General features: G+C 37.3%; 1 protein-coding gene across 10 annotated transcripts in view; it reads left to right on the forward strand.

The window, feature by feature from the left end:
• The window catches only part of LOC131684722 (mucin-5AC), a 768,934-nt gene that overhangs the window by 561,647 nt on the left and 189,453 nt on the right, over positions 1-17,834 (forward strand). For 2 of the 10 annotated variants that reach the window (XM_058967836.1, XM_058967837.1), the window contains exon 3: positions 9,030-12,466. The exons of 7 other annotated variants lie outside the window; for them this stretch is intronic. In XM_058967836.1, the coding sequence (XP_058823819.1) occupies positions 9,030-12,466 (3,437 nt within the window). The remainder of the gene's footprint in view (positions 1-9,029; positions 12,467-17,834) is intronic. One more of the 10 variants, XM_058967839.1, reaches the window with a different exon arrangement.

Genomic DNA, 17,834 nt, shown 5'->3' on the forward strand with positions numbered 1-17,834 from the left:
GTGGTTGTGAAACTTGGAACGGACCATATACATGGTTTTTTTTAAGGTGTTGTATGGTGTCTGAACCCATGAAAATTTGCTCGGGTATCCACAAACTAACGGACCTAACACAGTGACATATAGAAATATAAGTCTATTTATCAACATATAAACGGGCGATATGTATCTAAGTATAAGTTACTTCGGTTTTTTAAGTTTCAGGCACTAATTTTAGTGAACGCATTGATTTGTAGTGATCTTGGCATAAAAATGAAAATTTCAACGAATTGATGCTTTTTCAAAATGTATTTTTCAAGAACAAGCTTAAGTTATATAAATTCATTGTTGGGAGAAACAACCAAAAACTGCTTGTAAGAAACCCTTACCAAAACATATATCGCTCGTACAAACATATAGATAAATAGTACCCTTAATAAAGTTACTCTAACTTAACCGTTACACAAGGTTGCAAAAGAAAAATATTTTTAAAATGTTTAATAAAAAAATGTTTTTGAAAATAGTATTACCCCCTTAAGAAAAATGATGGTGCTAGCCAATTTATATGTGTAATCAAACATCATGAAACTCAGCTGAAGACCCCTAATCACAAAGACGTCAACGATAGCTAAAAATACTTTTGTTCATTATTTTTCAGTTTGTGACCCTGGTGCGGCATCTCTCCGGCAATGACCTTTTTTGTAAAAAAATCTCATTGAAATTTGATGATTTTTTTTTCATGACAAAACCATTTCACAGTATTTTAGAAACTTGTTGCAATTGATAAAAATGATTTCATCAAATATTGAATGGTTTACTTTGATGCAGGATCAATTTTTAGAAACGTGCGGCATCTTTCCCCAAATTACCCTATGCGACATGAGTTCCGTCCAAGAACTGAATCTTATATGAATGTAAGTAAGCAGCTAAACAGTGAACTCTGATGAATGGAAGTTCCCTCGAATTTATCGAGAAAGTTTGCCACCTTGAACCAAAAGAAGAAATAGTTATTTGTCTCTTTCAAATATCCTAATTTTGAGTTGGTCAATTGAAATTGTGGACGAAGAAGTTACAATGAATCCCGTCAAATATTTCAAATGTTCGAATTTAAGTCAAATTTGATTGACAAGAGAAGGGGCGATGCGGGATTCATTCAAGAATACATTAGTTATCCCCGAGATCAAGCGAAGAAACGAAAAATGAGTGAAGGATATGTTATTGAAAAAGCTATTTCTGCATGCAAAATCACCCAACATCTTGGAAAAGAGTATTAATAAGTATAAGTTTGGTCCGCACTTATCTATCCCCTTATTTCAAAGACATCAATGGGGCTCTGTACGAGGTGGAATTTGGAATTATACTTTTCAGCTATAAAGTGAGACTTTTCAAGCACTCAAATACCTCTAAATGCACTGTTCATCTAAACACAACTATTGGGCAAATAAAATAAATGCGCGGAAATTGATTTACAAACCACTAGACCTCCTATTAAACTAACTTAGACATAACTTAGTCAAAATCAAGGTGCTTAGAGAATAAATACTCCTTGGTCAAAATCTTAAACAGCTTTTCAGATTTAAGATCGATTTACAGTTGTTAACCCATTTATGCCCATGTTGTTTGTGGACAACAACGTTTTTAAGCAGCTATAACTTTTGGTTTAGGCAAGAATCGCTCCCATAAACAAGTAAAGCTAATATATGTGACTATTACCTTTCATTTGACCACCAACAGTTACAAGTATAAACCCTAAAACTAAAGTTATTACAATTAGTCTGATTGGATTTCGTTGGAGCAGTGCTGCCAGGGACACTTCTCCACATTTTGAAAAAGTTTTGAAATATACATGGGTCAGCTCAAATTTTTGTTCTAGGTGTGAATTTAAGAACTTTCGCCAAAAATGGCTTAATTTGGACATGATTTAGAGGTGTCTCCAATCAAAAATCGTGTTTTTGCTATGTTCCCATAGAAAGTTCTCTTACACTCTGATTTGATAGGCCCTACATGCCCACATATCATCAAAGGTTGTTCCTTACACATATCTTAACATGTTTTAACAGGTGAACATAGCTCTAATCGCAATAGAAAATTTGTTAACTGGATTTTCATCTAGAAAATTATATCAGAACCAAGGAAAATTAGTAGTATTTTTTCTTGGTTTTGGTATTCTTTTCTATATAAAAACACAGTTAACAAATTTTCTATTGCGATTAGAGCTAGGTTCACCTGTTAAAACATGTTAAGATATGTGTAAGGAACAACCTTTGATGATATGTGGGCATGTAGGACCTATCAAATCAAAGTGTAAGAGAACTTCCTATGAGAACATAGCAAAAACACGATTTTTGATTGGAGACACCTCTAAATCATGTCCAAATTAAGCCATTTTTGGCGAAAGTTCTTAAATTCACACCTAGAACAAAAATTTGAGCTGACCCATGTATATTTCAAAACTTTTTCAAAATGTGGAGAGGTCTAAGGGACAGTTTACGTTGACGACGTAAAATGAAATTTTGATATATCTTCGTTATTTTGCAATATTATTGAAAACTGATAAAACCTATCAATTTAGACTGTCTTCGACTACGTTTTCCACGTAATTGGACTATTGTAAATATGCTAGGAAAATTGTATTAAGCATTGAAAGGTAAAACTAGCGCAGCTTCTAGCACTGCAATGGAAGCAACTATTTGTATGGAAAAAGATTTTTCGTGTTTCTTGAACCCACCATTTTCCAGGAAAAATAGTTTTGAACACCTGTATGCACAATAAAAAAGTTGGGCATGCAAGGGTTAACAAAGTTGTAGACAATTAAATTATCTATCAGATTCTCACTTTTAGTGTTGTTCGAATGTCTAGGGGCAGATATGTGAACTAGTTCCAATATAAAACCTGTTTTCGCGAGAAAAAAAACTAAAAAAAAGTTCCTCTAGAACCCCCGACGGATTATTGTGAAATTGGTTACAAAATAAAAGGGAAAGTCCATTCTTTCACATACTGAAGTTTTGGAGATGCCGATTTTTTTGCATAACGTTGTTCTACCAAACACACCGTGCTCTTGGTCAATAACTTTTATAACTTCAGAAAAATTAATCTAAAAATTCTGCAAATAAGCTCATAAATACGCGCAATACTGCTGCACATTTCATTTCAATGATTTTTGAAGGATGGAAAACTTTTTTAGAGATTTACATAGGTTCAACTGAAAATCTGGTCAAGTCTCCCCATGTTCCTCTGCAAATAATGAATAATATAGGCTTCGCATTTGAGTATCGGAAATGAATTGCGGTAGGTTTCTACAATAAATATGCATTAGACAGTTGCTAAGCTCAAAATGTTTATCCAGAATAAATCTGTACTGAAGGGAAAAAGGAGTATGATTTATGCTTTAAACGCCGACTTAATCCGCCAAGCAGTAAGATGAGATATTTCTTACATATATCACTGTTGGATTATTAATTAGTGTGCAGAACTCATGCGAAGCAGGCACTCAACTAGAGGTGTGATGAACACAGTTTTTACTTTTTATTCCTGCATGAATAAAATCTTGAAAAATAACTGAATAAATTTTAGAAAATCAATAAACGAATGAAATTAATTTAAAAATTAATATCGCTAAGAATAAAAAAGTAATCAAATTCATAAAATGACTAGAATTATTAATTTAAACCCAATTTAGTTCAGCTTATTTAACGAAAAACAAGAAATGTTCTAAATAAAGGAACCAAATTGGGTCATTAAATGAATATATATATAATCATCCTTTTATTTCATAAACCGATAGAACTCATCTTTTTAAATATAACAATATGTATGTTCCATTGCTAAAACTGTAGAATGATTTTTAATTGGATTTATAAAAAATGTAAACATTTTCTCGTTTGACACTATCGATCTTCCTTGACAGTGAATTAAGCCATGTGGGTTTACATTGTTGACAATTACCCCGGCAAAAGGATAGGGATCAAGGTAGTTAATAGAAGGTGTGGCCGTGATAATTCAATTAAAATTTTTTTTGTTATTTTCCGTCAGCTGCATCGGAAAAAAATCAAAAACAGCATATGTTTTAATTACCCAAATCATAGAATGAATTCAATTGAGTCAAATTAACAACATGGGTTCATTTCAATTTCAATGAAATGATTGAACAGAATTAATCATATTAATAAAATGAAAAAACTGAATAATATGTGCAAACTGAAAAAATAGCAAAGCGAAGGAAATTAAAGGAATAAATAAAATGCGTAAAATGCAGTAAATTAATTAAATCAATTAAATGAATTGTATTAATTAAATCAGTTAAAAGAATTAAAAATTAATTATATTAATTGAATTACTTGAATTAAACTTGAATTAATTAAATGAATAAAATTTCGAAAATTAAGAATATTTATGAAAATAGCAAAATTAATAAAATTAATTAAATTAATAAAATGAACAATATAAATAAAATGAATTAAAAATGAATGAAATGGTTAAATTGAATAAAATAAATATCACAAAAAAATAAACGAAATGAGCAAAATGAATAATACAAACAAAATGAATGAAATGAATAAAATGAAGCAAATTAATAACGTGAATGAATTGAAAAGGGGAACCCCGGGGGTATCGACCCAACCCAAGCAAATCGCCTTTTGGATAGGTAAATGTGAAAGAACTTATCGATTAAAGGTTGGAACCACAGCTACATTTTTGAGCCATAAACATAAACATTCATTTCCATGCTAGCGCTTGGCGACGATTTGCAAAAGACTACGTTTTTTCATCCTTTTACAATGTAACGATTATTCGGACGTCTCTAGGGTGCAATTCAGATCAGTATTTTTTACGAAGGAATTATGTTTATAGGATTGCCACCTCTAGACACTTTGACCCGGAGATTTGATTTTAACCTTGGGAAGTACTTCGTGAGAAACACGACCATGTACTGGAAAAAGACAGTCAAAGCGATTGCTACATAAGATTTTGGAACACTTTGTTGTTTCTATTACCTAATGCGTAAAAAGAGACATGCACCCTTTCTTTCGGTGTAACAATTTAAGAAATATTTTACCAAAGCATAATACTCAAAACCGCACTGTGTCGTTCACATTTAAACTATGGCTATTCGTGAACGGATCTGTCGGTTTAGTTAAGTTTTGAATTGTGCACCCCCGATTAGCTGTCAAGAATCCAACAACAGCCACTCTCGCTGTGGATGGTAAGCCGAACAAGCATTGCTCTCGTCCACAACTAACTAGAGAAGTTATGAAAGAAACTAACTACATTCAACAGAATCTCAAACAAAATGAACCAATGGAGGATGTGTTATTGTACGAAACATTCCCAGAGTAAATGTATAAAAACTAAATTAATCTTCATCGCCTAACCCAAAGCAATTAACGTAAAACCCGGAGGCCCGGAGATCGCCCCCAAATACGGGAGTCTCCGGCTCAACTCTATTTCGAGAATACTATTACAAACAACTTAGTTGAAGACAGCACAGTTTTCCACAGTCGGACTCCTAAGAGTGTGCAGGTGGTAGAATCCAAAACAGTACCTAAATCGGTTAAAAATGTCGAGTTTTGCGTTCCGTTTCCGACTGTTAAGGTTTTACTGAGTAAGCCACGAAAAGCGTCATCTTTGAAAACGAAAAAAGCAGTTTTTTTCGCACATCGTTGGCCAAATCTTCACTAAAATCAACCAGTGACAATGCCCCTAACAGATTGATTTTCAAGAAGATTGTGTAAAGTCCGTTTCAAGGACTGCCGCTTTAAGAAACTTTTAGATTCAACGCATAATATAATAGAGAATTTAATATATTTCAAATTATGCCAAACGACCATTATGGCAAATGAACATTATGCCAAACGAACGTATGCCAAATGAACTTCTACTTAACAAACTTATGCCAAACGATGTGGTCCCTGGTTAATTATGATTAAAATATAATATGCTTTCGCAATTGCAGTACGAAGTTTTAAGCCTACTTGTCATGTGAATAAGGAACTATAAGTTACAATTGATGATTGCAACGATTTTTGTCGAAAATTGCTTATAATACTGTTCGTTATAATTTCTAATGTTTGCGAGTCTGTGCTAAACCAGAAAGGACACTTCAATATCATTTTCAGAGTTTTGTTCTGAACCCTTTCAAGCGTAGCACAGCAACCTGCCCAAAAGGCACTGCAAATAAAATTGCCGGCCTAAATCTATGTTTATAAATGAATAGTTTCTTCTTTAGGCAGAGCCTAGACTTCCTGTTTATGAGCGGGTATAAACATTTTATATCCCTCGGCATGATACTGGATCTTAACGTGGTCCGGAGGCTTTTGCACTAAAGCAGTACTACAGTAATTATATCACATAGAAACATTGAGTACGACTATTTTCATTTTAGTAAAACTACAATATGATTAAATTTAGTACTTAACTTGGCGACCTTTATTTCGTACTTAGCTATAGTCGAAATAATGTACAAAGTGAGTTTAGGGCCAAGTTTTCCATAGAGGTGTCCTGGGCTTGACGATGAGCCCTGGTTTGGGGTTTTCTTCAACTTGTAGTATCTCATGCCAAGACTCCCGAAGATTATAATATACCAGACGATCTTTGGCAGCCCTTAGCGATCATCCAAGCATACTCACGCTCGCGATCTCCCAAACACGGTGCTATATTGAATTGTCTAGCACTTATAAATTTACAAAAGCGGTCTCAAACTTGAGCCTACAAATGTCCGTTTTCGAGCGATCATAATCTCTACAACTCGTTCCTAGAACCAATCAAAAATAACGCTAATATCCACTATACAACACGTTCCATGGCGACATAACCGGGAACTCTAGTGATATGGGGGAAGTCACCCCCCCCCCACTAGAATCTAAACCACGCACTGAAAATGAAGTATCCTATTCACGATCCACGGTTACCAAATCAAATTTACACACGCCATGTCACATACGTCCTAGAACACGCTACAAACACGTAAGCATACAAACGCTTGAGCCCTTCGCAATCACCCACGCACACGATCTCGCAAACTTCATAACACCACGTGCTAAAGTGAACTTTTCAGCACTTATAAATTCATAAATTCAATAAATCACATAATCATAAAATACAAACATTTGATATCAATGTTACGGAGAAATATATTATTTTGTATCGGAACAGCCAACAGCAGTGCTGTTCAATTCACCTGTTCATCACATTCTGCAGCGCAATTATTCGTCAAGCATATATCAATTTCTTAACCCTACCCCAACCCATACCCTGATCCTCTACCATGGCGTTTTTGTGGTCTGTATGGACCATACAGCCATTACCCCTTCCTATCATTGGCTCTCCATTACCCCTCCTATCATCTGCGCTCTCATTGCCCCACCAAACGCTACAAAATAAAAATAATAATGAAATAAACATTTTATATAATATATTATATTTGTTGCATTTTGCTTGGATTCCTTCGTTGTATCCTTAAAAGTAAGCTTTTAATCGTAGTTAATAGTGTCTTAATAAATGCAAAGCCGTAGTACTACATGCAACTTGACCTTTTGACACAAAATTCGCCCCTAATTACATTATAAATACCATCCCTAGGTCAGTCACCTAGCACTAACCTCTGTATTGACTGATCAAGGTTTATCGTCATAGGATTGCTATTTGTTACCATAATGCTGCCTAGAAATGTGCAGTAATAAATCCATTATTTTCACTGTGATGGTACAGTAATTTGACCATAATTTACAATAAAGTCTAATGTTATGATACATTACAAAAACAATAAAACAAATTAACGTTTTCAGCCAATTTCAGTGTAAATTCGGCGTGTATTGATATTCAATGTTAATTTACTGTATCATTTTTATTGGATAGTAAAAGAATTGTTACATGTAATATTATGGTACATCTAGTGGATGAACTCTGTGGTATGCTGATTGTATGTAGAGTGAGAATAATATTACTGAGAGATCTCTGAACAAAACTAAATAAAATTTAATCTACTTCTCATCATTCGGCTACACTTTTACTAATTTGTCTCACTGGTCGTCGTCCGCTTAAAAGCATATTTGGAATGAACTGGGGTATAATATTATATTCCTGCTTCGACAGAAAAAAGTACATTCTTTTTTCAACCCCTTTCAAAGCCCTTTCAGAAACACTAAACAGAATTAAATTTTATCAAGTTAATCCAGAGTTAGAGAGATTTTGAAATTTGGATGTATTTCTTTGGTCCATTTTTCGATGCCAATTTTACCCCACATCCCCTTAAAGTATTAAACTTATTTTTGGACAAAGTCTATTCCATGAAGGCTAAAATTTTCATCGATATTGGAGCACATCAATACGAACTCTCGAACAAACGGGAGCCCACTTTTGAAAAACTGGCTCTTAAGCAATTCTGGTAGCACTGCTGTGCACGAGAGATCTATCATGAGACGGAGAGCGCGCGCGCAAACCGCGCGCACATGGAAGACGGTATCCCCAACCGCGATCCAGTAACGCGAGTAATAGTACCCTCTCCCAAATTCCTCAAAATCAACTCACGGAAAGTGATTTCAAGAGCGATCGCTTTATCGAATGACTCTACCGCATATTTTCGTTTCTGGCTTCAATTACTCTCTGTGTACATTTAATTTTCCATCTCTCGCTCTCGCACGACTGGAAATGCCATTATTTTTTTTCTTTTTATTACCGGCTCTCTTCGTGCCCTTTTTATACATGCAAGTATCATGTCCGATCCTCACAGCATGGTCCTCTCTTATCGTTTGACTGATGTGAGTCACTGAATGAACTTTGCCTGCCTTTGAGTGACTTGTACAAATGTATATAGGTGTGGGGTGCTACAGTGACAGAAGTGAACCGCGGCAACCTCAGCCGTCAGGGTTGTAGCTGTTATCAGTTCCGTTTCTTTATCAATATATCGTTTCGTTGGGTTGGGTAATTGGGTAGGAGCTTGTGTGATTGTTACTAACTAAGTGTTCTCTGTTTCTATTTTTCTGAATTGCACCATCGAATCCAATTGCGCACATCCCAACATTACCGCACACACAAAAAAAACAAACCATGCACAGATCCATCGGTAGAGGCACCGTCAATTGCAGAAAGTACAACACCACCAGCATCAACAGTCGAGTCCCCTGCTAGCCCTACTCCTTCCATAGAGCTCAGTAGTAATAATAGTGATTCACCTGCTTCACCTACAGCCGCCGTCACCTCGCCGACGTTGTTCGGTGCCCCGGTGTTCGTAGGTCATTCGCATTCGTCACCAGTGAATGAACAGCCACAAGTGTTGGTGAAGTCATTCAGCGGTACCACCAACACACCTAGCAGCGCCACTCGAGGAACAACCGAAGTGCTGCTTGTCGGTGGAACGTCAGCAGAGAAACAACCGTTGCACACTCAGTCACATTCCAATGACGGTACGGAGAGCACCAGCGCCAGCAGTAGTGCCAACAGTCGATCAAACCATCTTCCCAGCAGTGCGTTGAGTGGTTCGCCCAAAGGAGGTGGCGGTGCTCCAGCAAACAGTGGTCCATCGGGAAAGTATGCCGTGGTCGGTGGTATTAGTGCTAGTGCTAGTAGTGTTGACTGTGAGCTAACGCGACCAGCCCCGGGGGAAACCAACAGTTATAGCAGTAGTGAGATCGGTTGGAAATTAAAGAAAAACACTTCAAGTGCTTCTTCTTCTGTTAGCCCCAACAGCAGCAGTAGCACCAAAATGGTTGCAGCTAGTGCTGAAGAGATTATTTATGAGAAGAATCGATTTGTAGGAGCCGGTATTGGTGGTGAAACGGGTGCCCCCGTAGACGTGGACACTTCAGAAGAGTTAAAATATGGACCGGGAATTGTTTCGAAGTTACGCTGCCGGTATTTGAGTCTTGCATTGAGGCAATCGGCTAACAAGCAGAGGCCCTCACTGAATAGCATGCGCCGAGCGACCAGTTTGAATAATTTGCTCGACGAGGAAAGTGAGGATTTAAGTGAACGGGAACAATCGATTGACGGAAAGGATCAATCACATGACAAACATTACCAGCAGGGAAAATTTGGTCGGGAGCAGCAGCAAAACCAGATGAACCTGCAGCTGCAGCAGAAAGCCAAAACTCCAGACGAGTATATTTCGACTTTTCAGAAGAGCGTGCAGAACAGTTATACGCGAAGTGGCCGACAGACGGAAAAGAAGAACGAGTACAATCGTTATAACAAACAGCGTGGTGCGGATTCGTTGAAACGGGCCCGATCAGTTGAGGCGCTGGTGCGCTACGATCACAAGGCCTGGGAGCGTGATATACAGAAGGAAAACCTGTACAGTAGCAACGACAGCAATGTGATCATACTGGATGAGATTTGTACCAACGGGACAACCACCGCCAACGGTAACAGTAACAACATCAACAACTGTCAACTGGCGGCGATGAACAAGGCTGAATTAATAGTGGACTGTGTCACGATCGAGGAAAAGATCATTAACGGACGAGAAAAAGGTGACCCGAAACCGAAGCGGTTGACCTCGTTTATCGATGCGGACGAGCGTCCCCCGCCAGATGTGGTACGGCAGACGATGAAAATCTTCGAGGCGAACGCCAATCGAAGAGGTCGACCTACTGCCAGGACTAACGGAGCTGCCGGTGAAGTTGCTGCCAAAGTGGCCAGTTACAAATCTATCATTTCGCTAGAGAAACCACCAATCACGCATCCTAAGCCTCCACTTAGTCCCAAAAAGCCAAATATTATACCACGAAACACTAGTCCCAAGTCGAATGGCAACACCACCACCAGCAACACTGCCAACGGTTTGAAGGAAAAACCGAACCTGCCGAAGTTGGACATTACTGCAATCCGCTACAATCTAGAAACAACAAACAATCTAAAGAACTCGGCTACTTCGCCCGTACAGACGCCTCCCTCGGCCGGTTCAAATCCAAACAATACATCCACACCGCTATCAGTGCGAGTAGAACCGGTGACGGCTTACCGTCTTAAGTATGACTCACCCGTCTTATCGCCTAACACTGCTCAACACAATAAAGTCAGTGCGACGACAACGACGACGACGACAAACCGACCGGAGAGTCCTCGCTTCTCTACCACAGCTGTCTCGGCTAATATGCAAAATAGCACAACCAGTACTGCTCACACATTCGTCGACTCACCATCGATTCAAGCACTTACGAGCAAACTGAATAATCTGAATATCGCGACCTCAACCCCGACCAGCACCCGCTCGCCGACACCGTCAGATTCAGCAGTTCCGACCGTTGCACCGCCACAGGTCCCGCCTCGTAACATTCTTCAGTACGCTACAAGCGATGAGGAAGACCCCGACGATCCAGAGGATCTACAACGTGAGTACTCGATAAACAGTGATCACGGCAGCGACAGCCAATCGGATGACCTCGAACTGGACGACGAACCGGACCAAATAAAGAAGGTTTCCCGTACAACGATGGAGAACATTTCCAAAGCCGGCGTTACGACGCAATTCCGATTCAACGGCCAGTCGCAGAACAAATCGCATCTCCCCTCTCTCACCACCAGCAACAGCAGCAGCAACAGCAACGGCAGTAACTCAACAGCTGCAGCTGGTGGTGGTGCGAAATTGATCGCCAGCAAGAGGCTGAATATAGATGATCATCTATCGTCAAATTCTTCCTCGACGTCGTCATCGCCCATCACAGTGCCAACAGTGCCGTCAGCCGCCGTTGTCACCCAGAAACCGCCTGTGCCACTGTCACGTGAAAGTCTCGCTGCCAATGGCCATAAGTCAGCGGCAACCATTAACAGCATCGGCAGTAGTGTCACAGCCAATCATAATCTTAATAATCTTAATAGTAGCAATGCCAATACTAGTGTTAATAGCAACGGAAGCAAAGTAGTGATAAATGCCAACGTCGGCGGCAACGGTAACGCAAACGGCGAATCGGATAACGCCGCCGCCCCAACCGCCGCCGTAGCTGCTGTCGGAGCAGCAGTGAGTGCTAATAGCAGTGTTTCAAGTGACGTGAAAACGGTGAATCTAACCGCTCGCGAGATCGAAAAAAATCAAATCAATCTGGAGAAATCGAGTGAAGAGTCGATCAGTGCAACTAGTAGTGCTACCGGTGCAAATGTGGTAGTAGTTTCGAAAGCGAACAACAATAACAGCAGTGCTGCCGGTAGTGAAGTCGGCGCAGGCGTCGGCACGGCGGCGGCGACGACGACGACTGCCGGTCCCAGCAGCGGTGGTGACTTTTTCATGGCCAAGTGGGGCACCCCGACGGTGGCAGCGGGTGCTGCAGCAGCAACAACTACTTCTGCTGCTGCTGCTAGTCCCGTCACTGCCACCACCAACAACAACAACATCAACAATCCACTGCTGGTACCGATTAAGAAGAAAGTTAAGGCGCCGCCACCGCCGCCCATCGAAGCCAACACGATGGTGTTCAACTTTAGTGACCGAAAGGATGTGCCGGATTATATCGAAAATGATGGGATTATTCTGCGACCGAGACCCCGGGAATTACCCAAGGTGAGTCATTTTGCGATTATTTCTCTGCTTTTATATTTAGGATACGCTTTTATCTCTTGGCGTTGTGTACTCTTGTGATAAGAGGTTGAAACTTAAATATTTACAACGAAATGGGTGCCGCATTATTACGATAACTGTTATTATTATTTCCATTTAACTCAGACATACAGGGTGTTTGGTTCATGGTTAAGAATCTCTCGGGGGGTGATAGACTGCCATATTTGGAGGAAAAAATTGTTCTACACATACCATCAAATCTCAACCGTTACAGAGTTATTGAACTTTTTGTGTAAAAAACTTATTTGTTTTAAAATACCTCTAACTTTAAAAGTATACTTTGTATTTTAAATGTTTCAGTTCCATTCGAAAGGTGAGAAAATTTCCTATTGAATGATGTTCTCATATTTTTTAAGTAACTAGTTTTAATTACCTTTTAGCTGTAAAGTAGTTAAAAGTTAGTGTTTTTGAGGAGGTTTTTGCTAATTTTCTCGAAATAATGAAGTATGATTATAGCAATATCCATTATCCAAAAGTTGGGTTTTAGGACGATTCATAATTTGTTCTTGGACGTCATATTTCTATCTCTTCTCATTTCTTTGTAATTTCATTACTATACTTTTCCTGTAACCGACTTGCAAGTGCTTAAAAGACACTAATCTAAAAAATATGCTTTATATCGTTATTTACAAGATTTCATTGGAAAGCTGAGAAAATGTCCTATCAATGCATGTACAAATATCTTTTAGTTAAGTGTACTAAATGATTTTTTTACTAACGAAATAACTCAAAATTTGTGTTTTTGAAAAGTTTTTTAATTATTCTAATTATTAATCAACAAAATTTATCGTTACTATTGTTCATTTGATGCCCCTTAATGTTCTCTATAACTTTTTATTAGACACTTTGTCTATATCTCTTTTCATTTTGCTGCTATTTGATAGTTAACACAGCATGGGCTCTCCACAAATGTAGTGGGTTCGAAATCGTTATTTTTGCATATGAAACGATGTGATAAAAACGATTTTACGTCGAAACCAAAAGAGATAATTGAATGGAGTCAAAGAAAGAACTGTAGAACTTGCTGAGATGCATTATTTCCATGATGATAATGGTGATGTTTATTATTTACTATTTTAAAAAAATAACGAAAATGCTAATAATAGCACTAACTTTAAACTAATTTACTTTTAAAAGAATACTAAATTCACTTAACTGAAAGGTATTAATACATTTTTCACTGTGAAATTTTCCTGGCTTTCGAATAAAAAGAAAAAAAAAGTACAATAAGTGCGATAATTTTTCAATTAGAGCTGGTACTAGTGAAAATGAGATAAAAATATCCAAGTAGAATAACCCAAAATCATGAAAATAAGAAAAGGTAAGTGTATCATGTCAAAGAACGAATTAAGCAGCTTATCAAGACTAACAATCTGAATTATTAAAATGATGAGGTTAACTATTAGGATTTTCAAGAAATGAACGAAAAATCGTATAAAATTGTTTAATTTTCAATAAATTACTTTGAAAAGGCTACTTAAACTCATTAGCTGAAACATGAGAGGGCATGCCTCAATGCGAAATTTTCTCACCTTTCGAATGGAACTCAAACATTTAAAATATAAAGTATACTTTTAAAGTTAGAGCTATTTTAAGACAAATAAGTTTTTTACACTAAAAGTTCAATAACTCTGTAACGGTTGAGATTAGATGGTATGTGTAGAACAATTTTTTTCTCCAAATATGGCAGTGTATCACCCCCCGAGAGATTCTTAACCATGAACCAAACACCCTGTATAGTGAGACGGATTTCAAAACATAACAGCAATTTATTCTTGGAGCTACGTTTCTTCAGTTTCAAATACTCCAAACTATGACAAAAACACAGGACACATATACATTCTATAGTATATTGTGTTCCAAAATAACATTTTCTAAAAACTGTTGAATCATAAAAGTATAAAAAAGTTGTTTTGATATAAATAGCTGGGCTCAGTACTAGAAGCTACTGGGTTTGGTCAGAAAATAGTAGTCGAATACAGCCTAAATTGAAACGCTTTAACAGTTTTCAATAGTAGTTTAAGACAAGGAATTTCACGTTCCGTTTTAACTAGAAACTGTCCCTGATTGCAATGACCACAGTTCTACGGATCGTACCTGTAACTATTAGCGCTCAAATGAAAAATTATTAGTCACAGATAATAGCCTTGCTAGTTTTGTAAGCAAAACTCACCTATACCAAAAGTTACAGTTATTGTTTGTGAACAACGTGGGCATTAGAGTGACTCGTCATATTTCATTTACCAGCACAGCACTTGTTGGCTTCTTCTGTGGTCCTTAATGGCTATGTACATTTTGGGGGCAATTTTTTGCTCCCCGGATTTGCACATTGCCTAGGGAGACCGGGGATAATTGGCGGTGTTTTCATTTTAATTTTTTACCGCTTTGAGGTAGGTAGATTTTGCAAAATAGAATTGCTTAGCATGAAACGGCAGACTGTTGGAAACATCTCTTAATTTTATTAAAATGTTTGATGCATTATCTTCATTTTTAGAGACGAAAATATGTGACGCGGAAAACCCGCCAACTTACCTCTTCTCCGGGTAGGTTGGCGGTATGTATGGATACGCCAAAAAATATAAGCAATCAAATGGAAAATCAAATACTTCAGGGGTCCTTTTGGAATGTCTGTTCAAGAAAATTGTATATTAACCAACATTTGCTACTATATTTCAGTCCCAATACCTCAGCATTTTGACTTTGGTTATACACCATATTCAAAAGCGAATTTTCGAAATTCTTCAGGTGATTGGCGGAACTAAATGTCTCCTTCATTGATTAGATACACAAGAAAAAGATTTTCTTACCTTGGAATGAATTCCAGACATAAAAATTTCTGATGATTATTTTTGCCCTGTAAATAGTACCGCCAACTTACCCCAACCGCATATTTCATAAAAAACTTTTTTAAAAATAACTTTTGTTCGTGGATATATATAATATATACTGAAAGCTCTTTTCACGCACTATCGAAAAATATAATCATTCTGGAAATAGATTGAAAATCACCTTAAATAACACAAAGTGTTTAAAATTTCGGAAATTTACTTAGTATGGTCGAAAACACAATATCGTCCACAGCTTCCACAAAACAAAATATTTTGCAATCAAAACACATTGGATAATGGGTTTCACTTAACTTGAGGTACATAACGAGAGGCAGCGCTATATGTCTAATAGAAATGGAGAAAAGAGGATTCCGCAAACTTACCCCAATCGCCAACTAGCCCCGGGCTCCCCTATACAGTTTGCATGAGAATCAATATGGAAAACACTACTTTTTCACTATTTCTCCATAAGAAGAAAAGTTTGATTAGAAACCAATTTTTATCCATTAAGGAGAAAATTTAATAAAAACCATTTTTGCACGTGAAGGGCACAAAACCTATAACTACTGTAATTATGGAATTTGCGCTTTGACTTCGTCTTATCAGAATCCGACACTAACTTAGTGACAGGAGTAACGAATGCACTGCTTTTTGCAACTATGTATGCACATACAGATCGCCATTTAACTTAAATTGAAAAACCAATGCAATAAAAAAGTAGTCCAGAATGCGATCAGCAGTTTGTTCGATAACAGTAACTTGCTAAATTTTTCTTATAAAAATGGTATTACGATTTGAAGAGTCAAATTAATTGCTGGAATTCATTGTTTCTGGCAACACTGAAAATGTACCACTAACACCTACGTTTCAATCTTAAATATATCAGCGCATGTTCATCGCAGAGGCTTGGTGTCTTTGGAAGAATTTTTCGGAATGATTTTCTGGATGACATGAACGCAGTTGGAAAGCCAAAAACCTTTCTGATATCATTAATGACATGTGTCTTTTTTACATTTGCTCAATAAATTGCCATTGGCTAGTGATACAAGATACGTAAATAAGCCCTTATTTTCTCGAATCCCAATCAGAAGGAAATCTCACTGTCAGTAGAAATATTTAAAGTTTGCATGACAATAATTACTCTGTTAGCTTTTTTAGTTTTTTTCATAAAACATTGTTGGAAGCCTATTTTAATCGCATATCATTTTCGCTTCGCAGATTGATTTCGAACGAACCTTGAACCATTAAAAGTTAAATTCAATGTTTCTACTGATACTAAGAATAATTTCTGATTAAAATTCGAACAAATAACGACTTATTAATGAGATAGTATCACCAGATCTTGGCAATTGTTTGAGCATTTACCAATAACAGATGTGATGAATGATATCAGAATGGTTCGATCTTGCTGTGAGGTGAATTAAACAGGTTACGTTTAAGTAAATCAGAAAATCATTCTGAGAAATACTTTCGAAGATTACACGTCTCTGCGATGGACATGTTTGCAGTGTTCGCAGATGCAATTAAATTCTTTCAGTCATTAAATCGTAATAACAAATTTATAAAAAAAATCCGACCAAGTTACTGTTTTCGGCAAAGTTGTTCGCCACATTCTAGACTACTCTTCTATTATATTGATTAATTAATTCTAGCGAAAGAGCGATCAGTATTAGCGGAGACGCTAAAAAGTTCATTTTCTCATGCTAATTTCAATACAAACATTACGCAATGCGAGGAGCAACCAATCGCTCCCAAAATTTGCACAGTCAATCGGGACCACAAAATGAACTCTAAAAGTGCTCTTGTCGCTAATTGGGATCATTTTTAATGTTTTCATGCAACAACGAGCCAATCTAATGGGCACAAAGGCGCTAAACGAACGCTAGGATGCATTAAAATTTTACTATAACAGGTTGAGTGATATTGATATTTATTTGTCATTTATACTATGGGATAGATTAGCAATGGAACAAAATATCACGTCTTTTGATCTTGATCCTATTTTATCGAAAAAAAGGGACTGTATACAATTCATGAGTGCGGTGGTACAAGGCCCTGCAATGCAAACACACAAATCGGATTTCCCGAAGTCTATTTTCTCATCTGGTTAAAGCCCTCAATAAACAATTACAAAGACAAAAGTATATGAGGAATTCCACGAAGATCCGTCCGAAAATTTTTAAAATCGTGTTGTTTGTGTTTTGTGAACTTCAGTCACGGTTTCCGCCATATCATTACCAAGTCGATTTTCTGTACGTGATCTAGTTCACAACATTATTAAAAAAAAACAAAGGTTGACTCTTGTTGGTATTCTTAGATTTAGGAACATTAGTTTAGGGTGAGCGTAGCGTAGTTGGTAAATCAATTGCCTTGTACGCAGCGCACATGGGTTCGAGTCCCGCCCCTGCACATAGGGTTAGAAATTTTCCATAAGAGATTTTTCTAACCCGAAGAGACAAATGACCTTAAGGTTAAAACCTCTA

Source organism: Topomyia yanbarensis, chromosome 2 (genome assembly GCF_030247195.1).
Source record: "Topomyia yanbarensis strain Yona2022 chromosome 2, ASM3024719v1, whole genome shotgun sequence".
Taxonomy (NCBI): domain Eukaryota; kingdom Metazoa; phylum Arthropoda; class Insecta; order Diptera; family Culicidae; genus Topomyia; species Topomyia yanbarensis.